We start from the raw sequence: 13,431 nt of genomic DNA on the forward strand, positions 1-13,431 counted from the left end.
GCGGTGACTCACGGCGCAGGGGACTGGGGTTCTCCCGGGTAGTCGGCCCACCGCTGACCACGCTCTGCCAACTCACCCAGCTGACGTAAGAGGTCTCCACAGGCCCACCGATGAATTCTGTCCCAAAGCACACACCTTCAAAGCAGGCCCAGCGTAAGAGAAACCTTAACTTCGGGCCACTCATGCCACCATACGAAGGATTCAGTTATAACAAAACGTAGCCTGCAGCTCAATTCAGAGGGCAGGACTTGCAAACGCCCGTGCACGGCCCTGAGGCCAACAGAAGGGAGGCGGCTCGGGCTTCTCTAACGAAGAACTAAGCGCTCCCCTGCGGTGAGCAGCTAAGGGGGGCCCAGGACCCACCACCACCACCCTGGCGCTGCCCTGGCGCCCCCCTGGCCCCGGGGGAAGAGGCGCAGCGCCCACGCCTCAGGGGGCGTCCCAGGTGGGGGAAGAAGTACCGTGGCCCAGGGGCAGGCGGAGCAGTGGCCACCGCTGAGCAGACAGGCACCAGGCATCCCCCGCGCAGGCGCCAGGCCAGGCCTTGCAGGCACATGAACCAGGGACGGAAAGGACACAGCTCGCCCCTCCCAGGCCATGACAGCCCCTGACATTCGGCGCGGTGGCTCTGAGCTGGCCATGAGGAACTGGGAGCTGTGACTCTCACACGGTGACAGAAGGTTTTTCTTCTGTGGCCATTCAAGACTTACAGCAGTTGAACTTACACTGGAATGCTCTTTGCCTACCTGTCCCTGCAAAACCCAAACCCAGTCACTGTCACCTAACTGCCACCATGAAGACAGCCCACCAAGACACCTAGGCCCCCTCCGGGCCAGGCCTGCAGTGCTCATGGCTCTCTGAGGTCAAGTTCATGGGGAAATGCCCACCAGACCGTCATGGGCACATGACGGCAGCTGTGCGTACAGAGGAAGGACAACGACACACTCTGGACAAAGGCAGCAACAAACATGACACCAGGGGACCGACAGACTGACCCTCCCAAGGCCCCGGGCAACCGCGCATAAGCACTTGCTGCGAGGATGAACGTTCCAGAGCTGCCCTGTCCACCAGCACGGGGCACGGGGCCAGCGCAGCAGGACCTGGACTTTTCATTTTACTCAACTGCAGTTCATTTAAATTGAACCAGCCCTAAAGGACAGGGGAACAGGGCAGGGGCCGCCTCCGTCTCCCACCAAGGGACGGCCAGGGTGGCCTCCAAGGCTGCAGGCAGCAGCGAGACCAGGTGGAAGAACGAAGCGTCACGTGGCCACGACCCCACCCCTTCCACACACAGTCTGGGCGGGAGTCCAGCTCGCTGGCACCCGGTGCCGGCCCAGCGTGGCCGAGGTGGGCAGGAGACCCCAGGAGGAGGAGGAGAGGCTGTGTTCGCTAGGAGATGGCAAAAGCGCCTGCACGAATGTTACGGGGACACCTGGGCACAGCAGTGCTACCCCTGGGCTCCCGTGGGGGGCTTTGTTCCTTGCTCTCTACTGTCCTGGCTGTCAGACAGTTTCCGTGTTTCCCTCAACTGACTACGAAGTCACTTCAGAGCCAGAGGTGCAGCTGCCCGTCGGTGTGACGTGAGGCACCTGGAGGGGGCCTCCTGCCCCGGCAGCTCTGAGAGGTGCAGCCCCCCAGGGGGAACGGACAGAAGCCTCCATCTCGAGACCCGGCTGTGCGGCCGACTGCTCAGGCCGGGACACCCCAAATGGTCAGAGTCCCAGCCCGGTCTTGAAGCTCCCACACCCGGCCTGCCCCCAACCTGGGGCCCACCGTTTCCTCACCACATCCTGCAGGTGCGGGGATAATCCTCGTTCCTGGAGCTCACGCCGACCGGCAGCACAAATGGCTGCCCCTGCCCGGCCTGGCCGGGCTGCTCAGCCTCGGCCGCCGCATCCCCAGGCTTCCCACCGTCCTCGGCAGGTGCCCCGTCCAGCTCCCCACCGGGCGGCGGCGGCTCCCGTGAGTCCTGCTGGCCGTGGTCCTCGCCCGCCTCTCGCCCACCTTCCTGCTGCTCCTGGCGCACCCGCTCTCGGACCTCCAGGACGATGCGCGAGAGCTCGTTGAAGTTGCGGAGGTTCTCCACGTCGGGCAGCTGGATGCGGTGCCTCAGGTCGATCTCCACCGTCTGCTGCCCGGCGGGGATGTTGGGGTCGCCCTGTGGGGCAGGCGGTGTCAGCGGGGCTCAGGACTAGAACAGCAGCCTCTCCGCAGTGTCCAGCCAGACTGCGCCTGTGGCCAACGGCCCTCGAGCCAGCGTCCTGCTGACTCAGGAACCATCCCTCATGCAGGAGCCACGTGTCAGAGGCCCTCGGACAGCGGCACCTGGAGCAGCCCCAACAGGGAGGGGGCTGGGGAGCCCAAACCCAGGACGGAGTGGAGGGGACACGTGGCCCTGGTCCCAGGAAGCTCAGGAAGGTGGCTCTGCTCCTTCAGGACACGTTAGTACCACCTGCCAGAAAGTCCCCACAATAACTATGCAATGACAGGCCAGGGCAGGGTGAACGGTGGCTCGGTGGCGGGAAGTGAGCACCTGTTCTTAGCAGCCCCCTTGAAACCCGGGACAGGGGCTGTGCTACTGGGCTCAGCGAGGCCACAGCCAGGACAGGCGCGACAGTGGCCTGGGAACGCAGGGTCTCCAGGAGGCTGCGTGCACGTCAGCGTCACCCGGGCAGCTCAGCAGCCCCTTTCCCACGCTGTCCCCCAATAACTCAAGTCCCCACAGAGCTGAGCCCCGCAGGGTGGCCTGGGACGGCACACGGCGCTCACCGTGATCTTGGTGCCCCTGGCGCGCCGGCCGTGGAAGCTGAGCATCACGATCTCCAGGCCGTGGCTGCCGTAGGTGCCCTTGAACAGGCCGGGCTTGATGAGGTCGTCCGGGTGGCTGGGCGGCAGGTAGATGCGGCGGTAGGTCAGGCAGTTACTGCGGAGGGAGCGGCGGCATCAGCACAGGAGGCCGTGTGGGGTGGGCAGGAAGGCGGCCCACACAGCACCCGGCCTGAGCTACGTGGGGCGCAGCAGCTCAGCCAGGGCCTCGGGGTCCCCCCCGATCTCAGGGAGCCCCCATCCCCGCCGACCCACAGCACAGGGCGCAGGCGCTATCGTCTGCTTCCAGCAGGGCTCCCAGAGGTGGGCCCTGCCACCTGGGGGAAGAGCGACATCCCCACACAGGGACACTGCACAGGGCTCAGTAGGACAGCGGCCGAGCCAGGCTGGAGACCAGCCCAGATCAGACGGAAACAGTCTTGCGGGCAGAGCGGCTGCGCTTACTCGTACTGGCTGGTGTAGATGAACTTCATCAGGATCAGCTCCTGCATGTGCTCGTGGAAGATGTCCTCCAGCGTGCGCCCCCACTCCTCCCTCAGCCACGTCCGGAACTCCTGCAGGAGAACACAGAGGTTGTGGAAGTCACCCATCGTGTCCATGCACACCAGGACACACCTGTGACGGCGCCGGGTGAGAGAAAGGGGAGCTGCGTGTCTGCACCCATCCGTGAAGAGCGAAGGTTCCTGGGTCCTGGCTTTCCCGGGGTGCCGGGGCCCAGGCTCCCAACAGGAAGCAGCAGGGCCACCTCTGGGAGGCCGGGCCACAGCCGCAACCAGAGCTCCGGGTCAGCCTCACTTCCGTGTCCACTGCTGGACAGGCGCGGCATCTTCACTGACCCTCTACACTGCACAGCCCCTCAGCCCGGTTCTCAGGCTCCTGCGAGCGAGTCTGAGCGCAGGACCCCTCACCACCAACCCCTGAGCCGCAGTCGGCCAGACCTGTCCCTGCGGCTGCCAACGGGGAAGGCGCCCCAACAGCCCGGCAGACAGCGGGTGGACTTGCCTTTTCAGAAAGCGCCCTCACAGTGACGCTGTGCATTCGGTGGGCACGTCTGCAACAGGAAGCGTTTATCAACGCCACAGCCCCAAAGCTTGATGATTCCGGAAGCATCCGCAATCAACATGCTAAGGATACTTAGTGCTTAACAGTTTGATTCTACACAATCAACATAATTTATCCAAACCCCAAGTTTCTGACTCAATATGGTGTTTCTACTGATTATCTAGAATTAGCTCTACAAATTGAAACAGGAGCAATTTCAAAAAAAAAAAAAAAAAAAAAAAACACAAGAAAGCTACAATCTCTCAATTGCTTTAATACGTTACTGCCCCAAATTCTGAGAAACAGAAATTACTACAGTGACTGAACTAAAAAACCATTAGAACTACAAAATCAACATATAAAAATCTACTGGATTTTATATACTAGCAGCACAAACCTGAACAAAGAAATTTTTCAAAATTCTCTTTATGACATCCTCACAAACCGTAGGACTTGGGGACAAGTGTCATAAAATGCGTGCAAGACCGCTGTCCTGAAAACCACACAGCGCTGTGGAAAGGAAGCGAAGCATGCCACAGCTGCCATGGCCACGGAACGGGACTCGGCACTCTCCTCGGCACGGTGCTGATCAATCCCACCTGGCACCACACAGACATCGACAAGCCGGTTCTGCAGTTCACAGGGAAACGCAAAGAACCCAGATGTACAAGCAACCTCGGGAACACAGAGCTGGAGGCCCCACTAGCTTGTGCGCCGACTCCGTATAAAGCTCCAGCATCAGAACCGTGGCACAAGCTTGAGGACCGACAAACGCACCGATGGGGCCAGAGTGCCCAGGACCAGACGCACGTCCAGCCAGCCAGCTGGCCCGCGGCACAAGCGCCCGTCCCACCCCCGGGGAGAGGACAGTCTCTCCAACAAACGGTGCCTAATCCATCAATCAGATGTTCACGTGGGGAAGGAGGAGCCGCCACCCCTGCCTCACACCACACACAAAAAACAATTCAGATGGCCACAGACCTAGACATAACAGCAAAACCTAACGTGAAGGCACCAAACTTCTATTTAAAAAAGAAAAGGAGACTATTTTTGTAAATTAGAGGTATTCAAAGTTTTTTAAGAACTCACAAAATAATCACCATAAAAGAAAAATTTTGACACATTAGATTTCCTCAAATTAAAACCTTCCATTAAAGTGGTTAAACTTATGGAGGAAAGACTCTAAAAATATCAAATAGATAACTAACAGATAAAAATGAAAGCAGGCCAGCCGCAGTGCTCACGCCTATAACCCCAGGGCTTTGGGAGGCCGAGGTAAGAGGATCGCTCAAGGCCAGGAGTTCGGGATCAGCCTGGGCAACACAGTGAGACCCCATCTCTACCAAAAAGTATTTAAAAACAAAAGTAACTCAATGTAATGAATGAAGATTGCAATGTTACCACAGTAAATAATTAGATATAAACTAAACACCATCAAGATGGCGACTGGCACATAGTCATAATCTCATTCACTGTGCATGAAGAGGTCAAAGTTGTCAGGACCCATTACTCAGAACAAAGATCTCTGACATATGTGTGTTATGAAACTGTCTTGTAAGAAGCCGGGTGTGGTGGCGCATGCCTGTAGTCCCGGCTACTTGGGAGGCTGAGGCAGGAGGATCGCCCAGGAGTTTGAGGCTGTGGTGAGCTATGATTGCACCACTACACTCCAGCCTGGGTGACAAAGAGACCCTGTCGCTGGAAAAGAAACAAAAAAAAGTAAAATTATCTTATCGGGCAAGACACACGTGCACAAAGAGCAAACAGGGAGTGTGGGACACGTAGGACAACAAACTCAGCGTCCACTGATGAGGGCTTGCTCCCTGCACAGTCACCAGCTTCACCTGCAGGAAGAGGTCTTGAACACGGGCACTGTTCTCAGCCCCGCTAGGAAGGAGAGAAACATGAACTCACCACCAATGCCACGATTCCAACACACATTTATTCTCACCCTAACTCCTGGGTGTTTTTCTAGTTCTCACGAGGAGCACGTGTTACTACATTTACAATCAGAAAAACACTATTCCATCTCAGGATCAGTGCACCCACACACAGAAGTCGGCTGACGAGAACTTTTTGGGATCCCAAAGTATATATTACCAGAAACACACGGCTCTCTTTAAGGTCTCAGCAGATAAGGAGTTTCTATTCTTGGAAAATACGTTGACATTTTTCACTTAAATGTGAACTGCAGCAATCACATACATGCTGCATGTATGACTGCATGTAAAATGACAGTGTTAGGAATGACAAAGCACTTCCATCACTTGTCGTCCACATGTGTCATCTACTCAGAAACAGGGAACTCGCTGTCATCTACTCAGGAACAGGGAACTCGCTGACCTTCACAGGACTCCACGTACACACACCTTGCTCGTCTCAGCTCTCCCTGTAGTTCTCTGGCCAGTGGGGAAACCACCAGAAAACCAGGAACTGCCTAGGAAAGGCACACCCAACAAATGAGTATGAGCTACGAGTATCCTGTATTTCACAAGTTCAAGTTCTTTTTAAAAATATTTTGAAATGGCAGTGTGACTGGGACCTCAGAAAACCACAGCTCAAGGGCAACGTGACAATAGCCGTGCAGACACCAGGAAGCCCAGCACACAGGCTCACCCGCCGCACTGCCAGGGCCCAAAACCCTCCACTGGCCTCTTCCAAGGAGGGAAAACACAGCAGCCCCGAATGCACCCACTGGGTCTCCCTGAAACTCGCACAGAGAAGCTTCCCAGCAGCCCCTTGGCAATGCTGCTCCCGCCAGGGGCAAAGGAAACAACCACTTCTGTTCGGTTCATTCCGAGGGGTGACAGGGACCCACAGCCTGCACTCACATACACACACCCACTCGCTGCTGCTGCTGACAGGACATCAGATGCATTTTGTGCACTGACAGCGTCAGGCTGCACCACGGGAAACGGCCGTGTTGCAGGTTGCATGTTGGCGATTTCACACCCTTCAACCTCGAGCATCGGTCTTTGTCCACTGAGGGGGAGGCCCAGTCAGCCGCCATGGAGAGCAAGGGGCAGGCTCGCGTGTCTTCACAGGCCCACTCACCTCCTGCCTCCCGCCAGACATCCTGTGGTGGTCCGTCTGGTTGCACTTGGTGGAGAACTCGTCCTTCTTCACAATCTTGAATGTTCACAATAGAAGGAAAAAGGACATCGAGGAACACAGTTAGTCACAGCACGACGGGGTGGCCACGGTCACCCCTCCCTCACCTATATCCACCAAACCCACCCACAGATGCCCAAGATGCCACCAAAACGGGGCCATCCAGAGGGGGTGTAGAACTGCCCTTCCCAGAGCAGGAGGTGGCGGCTACGCGTCCCAGAGGGGAGTCTGTGGCGTCCCAGAGGGGAGTCTGCAACCTCCCAGTGGGACTCAGAAGCGGCGTAGGGGCTGTGTCTCACACAGCATGCGGGGTAACATGGTGCTCCTTGGAGCGGCCGTCTGCCAGGCCCCATGGGTGCAGAGCACTTTGTTCCAAGCTGATACTCTTGCAAAGAGGAGGAAAGACTCGCAGAGGAACGGCAGCTGTAAGAACCAGTGGTTCTGACCCAATATGGATGGCCGGAGCGTCCACAGTGAGTCTGAGGAGTCCCACCTCACCAGGACAGCACCGGCAATGCGCAGTGGGCCAGGGCACAGCTCCCTCCCCTTCCACCCGCTGTGGCACCCGTCCGCACACCCAGCACGCTGTGTCTAAGGGGCCCAGGCTCCCACGCACCTGGATGTGGCCATTGTGGGGCCCCTTGTGGCCGTACATGCACTCCACCGTGGCGGACTTCCTCTCCATCAGGTGGATTCTGAAGAGAGGCTTGAATCGCATCGGGTCATCCACATGCGGGTCGTGGGGGGGCAGGTACATCCAGCCGATGATGAACAGGCCGTCCACCTGCAGCGGGGGTGGCAGGAGTCCACCGCAGGCTCAGGCGGGCGAAGCGACAGCGGCCCGTGTGCCCCGTCTCCTGGCCGGCAGTGCCTGCCCCACCTGTGAGGTGCTGGTCGGGCGAGTCAATGAAGCAGCCAGACCCGAACCTAAGCAAGCGCTTCAGCACGAGCGTCCAGCTCCACAGCCGGGAGGGGAGCGAGCGAGACGAAGTGAGACCCCCAACCAGGGCTGAGCTAGCAGAGGAAGCGGAGGTGCTTCTCTCAACAGGGAAGAGGCTCAGGAGGCAAAACAAATGCAGCGCGAGGCCCCGTTTGCCTGGTCTGAACAAGCCGACGTCAAGAGGCAGCTGTGAGGCAGCCTGGGAAATGGAAACCCAGGCTGGGTGCCGGGGGACATCGAGAGTCGACGCTACTCAAGTCAGGTGTGACAGCGACCTGGGGTCAGGTCGGGAAACACCTGCCTCTGAGAAGCCATCCTGGAACAGGAAGGGACAAACAGCCACAGGCCTGGATCTGCTTTAAAATGCTTCAAAACAAAAGTTCGGGGAGGGACAGGTGCCGGGAGTGAGGCGCCTGCGGCCCGGGAGGTGTTGCCTGCAGGCGTGCGTCCCACTGTCCTGTCCCCATGTCCCCGAGAACACGTGAGAGCAGGGGCAGCCCCCACACCGGCCCACAAAACACCTGACCAGAGTCACCCCCTTGTCGGAGAGCTGGACCCACTGCCCCAGCCCGGGCGCCCGAGGAGAGAACGTGATTGTCCCTGTGGCCACACCAGCGAGCTGGTGCTGTTCTTCCTGTTCTTCCACCGGCTCATTTCCCTAACTATCCCGCTTTTCAGAGGCTGCTTTTGTGATCTTTGTTTTTTGTTTTTGACTCTATTACTCACTGCCAGTGAGAAAAACAATTATCACCCTCCCGACTAAAAGAAAAGAAAGAAATCTGCCCACACCGAGAGCTGCCTGGCTTGTCTCTGGAGGGAATGTTCTGAAAGCAAGGCTCACCCCAGTGACCTTAAACGCAATCCGTGTAAAGTGTGTTTCTCGACAGGTGCGCGAGTTAGCAGCGTCTGTCCCCACCCATTCCCGCCTGGTGAGCAAAATGCACAGAGTGACCGGTCACCCGGCGGCCTGCAGACGCCAGGCCCCAGAACTTGCACGGAGCTGCCCAAGCGCGGCGCAGGGCCACATGAGGGCAGTCACACCTGCTGTGGTTACACAGCGCACACAGCTGGGCCCTGGACTCAGCTCCCAGTCCCCTGAGTGCACAAAAGGGGGTCAGAATCTAAATGCCAGCACCCTGGGAGGGCAGCTCACTTTGTTTTCATTGTGGCATCAGTTACAGTGACATCTCAGGGTCTAACCACACAGGCCCCCGGGGCCCGGCCTTCTGTTCAAGGGAACAAGAAAGAGGCAGAAACAGGGGTTCACACCTGAGTCCCAGCACTTTAGGAGGCCAAGGCAGGAGGACCCCTGGAGCCAGGAGCTCGACTGCACCACTGCGACCGAGGGCGAGCGGTGGACAAAGCAGCTCGTGCCCCTGGTCCAGGAGCCACTCAGCTCCTCCCCGCCAGGCGCCGCCCGCTGGGCCCTCACACTCACCACCACGTTCAGGAGTCCCCCGTAGGGCCCGATGTCCGGCTGCCACAGTCCCAGAATGTGTCTGTACCGGTGAAGCACTACGGGAAAGAGAGCGAGTCCTCGTGTTAGACCCCGCACTGCGGCAAACCGGGCCGGCACGGGACGGGGAGGTGTGGGGGAGAGGCTGCCGAGAAAGGGTTGGGGAGAGCCTTGAACAAACGTGCGCGAACCTCACCTACAGGTCTCCAGAGAGCTCTGAGAATGACACTGTTTGGGGGAAGCCTGAAGGGAGTGAGTTTCCTATAAAGGGATGAGCTTCCCATCACGGGGACTCGGCAAGGCTGGGGAAGCCCCCTGACCCCAATACGGCGGAGGAGATGCACAGCGGGTGCAGCGCCTTCCTCCTGCCGAGGGACCAGCATCTTCACGGGCGTGTCAAAGCAATGGGACCTTTGCAATTACGGTAACTAACGATCACGTCCTTGTCCTCGGGAGGCCTGAGACTGGACTTCTCTGTCACGTGCCACGCCAGCCCGCCCAGGCCCTCTCGCCTCCGGAGCAGCTGCAGCTCACGGGGCCTGGGCCACGGTGCCGGCCGCCTGCCTTCCAGCCTGGCCGCGACGCACCCCGGCCCACCTGTCACCTCTCTCCAGGCTCCTTCATCGTCTGGCTGCACGGCCTTCCCGCCTGTCCACACCGCCTGTGGCTGCTCTCGGCCCCCCACCGGGATCACAGCGACCCCTCTCCAGCCCATGGAATGTACAACCCCAAGAGCAAACCTTAATGTAGAACAAGGACTCGGGTGACGGTGCATCGTGCGGGTTCATCGACTACTCAGAACACGCCACTCCGGGGGTTGGTCGCGGGGAGGCTGTGCGTGTGGGCCAGGGGCACCTCATTTCGCTGTGAACCTGAAACTGCTCTAAAATAGTCTTAAAAGAAAAATGCTGCAGAAATACCAGCTTCACATTAAGAGCTGACTGTCCTCCTCGGCTGGCACGGAGGTTCCTCAATCCTGGCTGGCATCAGCCTCTCCTGGGGACACAGCACCAAGGCAGGGCAGCAGGTTTCTGAGAAGCCCCGTGGTGGCTGTGAGGCGCAGCCAGGGTGAGGCACGGAGCATGTTAATCATCCACAGTGTAAACAGACGTCAGAACATCACAGCGTACCCCAGAAATATGTAGTCGTACAACTATTACTTGTCAGTTAAAAATCAACGCTTCCCTGACAATCTACGAGGTTAAACAACTACACAGGAAAAAGAAACAACTGTATTTCTGTTTTGTTTGGTTTTAGCTACTGTTTACTCAGCACTTAACTCCTGGCAGGAGCACTGAGGGCCTCAGGTGCCTTTTCATGTGTGGCCCTCCCTCGAACCCCAAGGAGCAGGTGTTCTGGCCCTTCTGACCAGAAGGGAGTAAGAGGGAGCCCCCAGGGGCAGGCAGGGCCCCCTCTTCCTGACCCCCTACCCCGCCCCTCCACACTCCGCCCTCTTGTCCCACCACCTGCTTCAGGGGCTAAGATACTAGGAACCAGCACACTGGCTCAAAGCTTTCAACATTAGGCGGTTTAAAAAAAAAAAAATTTTTTTTTTTTTTTGGAGACAGGGTCTCACTCTGCCACACGGGCTTGCAAAGTGCTATGATGTCATCTTAGCTCACAGCAACCTCAAACTCCTCGGCTCGTGCAATCCTCCTGCCTCAGCCTCTTGAGTAGCTGGGACTACAGGCATATGCCACCAATGCCCGGCTAATTTTTTCTATTTTTCGTAGAGATGGGGTCTCGCTCTTGCTCAGGCTGGTCTCGAACTCCTGACCTCAAGTGATCCTCCTGCCTCGGCCTCCCAAAGTGCTGGGATTACAGGCGTGAGCCACTGCGCCCGGCTTATGCAGTTTTTTAATACCAACAGTTCACACATGAAAAAAATGAGAATGTAAATAAGAAAAATGCTGCCCCTTACTAAATGCGGTTGTAAAATCTGGTAATAGATTCCCAGCTGCTGGGACGGCGCACGGTTGAACCCCGCCCAAGGGCCTGTTACCACAGACACCAGGCTCAGCCCAGAGTCCTGCCGGGCAGGAGCCAGAGAACCAGTATTTTAACAAGTTCCCCAAAGTCGCTGATGCGGCTGGCCTGGGACCACACTTGCAGGACCACAGATCTGGCCCAAGAGGAGAGCCTGGAAAACGTTAGACTAATCCTCTGGGGCGGACACATTGCTGTAATTCCAGGTGTTAAAGGCACTGACAGGAAACACTCCATCCCGGCCCTGCCAGCTAACTCCTGGCCGGCAACAGGACGGAACGCAGAACGGCGAAGCGTGAAACCGGCACACTGGCAACACCAAACACAGAGGAGGGATGGCGCAGGCCCCCGCACGGCCCACCAGCACAGGACAGCAGTGCCACTGCGCACGGCAGGGAAGGCGCCGGAGCACTTCTGTCTTCATGCTTCCCAACCACCTCCTTCCCGCCTCTCGGTCCCGCAGCGTCACCAGCTCCGAGTGGCAGGCTGCTCTGTGCAGCCAAGTGCCCAAGTCACCTGAGGGTCAAAAGTGGCCCTCCATCGCCTTACCACGTGGGGGGTGACGCCGCCCCCACCCCTGTATCTGCTTAGCGCAACCTGGAGCCGCCATCAAGACCTAGCGCCTATGGCTGCACGCAGTCATTTTCAAGTTCAAAGTGCACTGTGACTGTCTCCATCGGTGGGCACACAAGTACCTGTGTCAGATGCGTCTTGACAATGCGCTTCTCCGTAATACTCCCAACACCCTACAGACGCCAACTATCCAGAGTACCAGGCAGCAACATATGGCCAAGAGAAGAAACGAGCAGGAAAGATACCCCGAAAGAAGCCAATCTGAGGTCACAAACCTACTCGGCAGAGCTGGGGTCCTCGGCCTTCGCCAGCCTGACCTGCTGCTACGCGGACGGCCCTGCGTCAGGGGAGTGGGCTCAGTACTCCACGTCTGGCCCCCCGGGGCCTCCCTGACCCAAAGCCACGGGGTCCACAGGAAAACATGGCCAGGGAACACCACCGTCTCACAGCTCGAGGGTGACGGAAACTCAAACAGCGTGAGGTCCCAAAACACTCAGCCAACCGTCCCAGCAGACTTCCGAAAGGTCACGTGGACAGCACAGAGTGAAGTTTGAGGCGCCCTCCATTAAACACGCTAAGAACACACGAACACTGAAAACACAGATACAGGACGGCCTTCAAACTGAGGTGGTTGAATTGGGTGTCTTTTTTCACGCACATGAACTTTTTTCCTGGTATTCTAGCAGGTCATGGAGCAAACAGACCTGTCACTGTTTAAATGTGTCCCCAGAAAAATGCAACCAATGTTACAACTGATGCTTTTTGTTATATTTTCTGGATTTTCCAGGTTTTCCACAATGACCATTGTTGTAACGACACTGACACCTCAGAGGGGACGGGAGCGCACCCACGGAGACAGTCTGCAGCAACGCGCCCGCACAGGCACCGAGGAGCACCACACATGAGGCTCACAGTCCGGACGCTCCAAAGTCCCCCCAGCGGCAGCGGGGTCTACCCCTCGGAAGCTGCAGAAAGCCCCCCTAGCACACTCCTGGGGGCTCCCTGGGTGCCAGAGGCCCAGCCTGCCCCGGGTTTGCCAGGGTTCACCCCAGCTCCACGGTGTAAGCTCCGGAGGGACCCCGGGACAGGTAGATGACGTCACTGAATGACTGTCCACTTGTATTGCAACGCCCAGGCCAGGCGGTTCCAGTCAGCACAGTGGGATCAATTGTTCTCATCAGTTCTCGCTCCATCAGCTGTTCTCGCCCACGGGGCTGGAGACGGCCCCTGCATCGACTGCTAGGCAGGAAGAGCTGGTCGTCTACAACAAAATGTTCTAGCGGCTATTTCCAGAGGGACCGGGAAGGGAAAGCACTGATGTCTTCAGACGTGCCCCCCCTCCCCCCGCAGTCTCAGCCCCTCCCCGCCCCAGGATGCTGTTCACGCAGCCCCCGCGTGTCTGCTGCCCGCGATGTCCACCCAGCCAGCCAGGTCACCTCCACACCTGTTCACACGCACAAGGCAGGTCTGTTAGTGGCCGTGCAGGGAGCGCAGACGC

The 13,431-nt window shown here is 58.0% G+C and overlaps 1 protein-coding gene across 4 annotated transcripts in view; it reads right to left on the minus strand.

The window, feature by feature from the left end:
* The window catches only part of FBXO31 (F-box protein 31), a 28,554-nt gene that overhangs the window by 2,345 nt on the left and 12,778 nt on the right, over positions 1-13,431 (minus strand). For 3 of the 4 annotated variants that reach the window (XM_045533739.1, XM_045533740.1, XM_045533741.1), the window contains 6 exons: positions 9,357-9,433; positions 7,595-7,762; positions 6,922-6,996; positions 3,271-3,380; positions 2,770-2,923; positions 1,785-2,158 (listed from right to left, as the gene is read on the minus strand). In XM_045533739.1, the coding sequence (XP_045389695.1) occupies positions 1,785-2,158; positions 2,770-2,923; positions 3,271-3,380; positions 6,922-6,996; positions 7,595-7,762; positions 9,357-9,433 (958 nt within the window). Of the gene's footprint in view, positions 1-1,784; positions 2,159-2,769; positions 2,924-3,270; positions 3,381-6,921; positions 6,997-7,594; positions 7,763-7,858; positions 7,949-9,356; positions 9,434-13,431 lie in introns of those variants that run through there. The other variant, XM_045533742.1, reaches the window with a different exon arrangement.

The sequence above is a fragment of the Lemur catta genome, chromosome 20 (assembly GCF_020740605.2).
Source record: "Lemur catta isolate mLemCat1 chromosome 20, mLemCat1.pri, whole genome shotgun sequence".
NCBI classification, from domain to species: Eukaryota; Metazoa; Chordata; class Mammalia; order Primates; family Lemuridae; genus Lemur; species Lemur catta.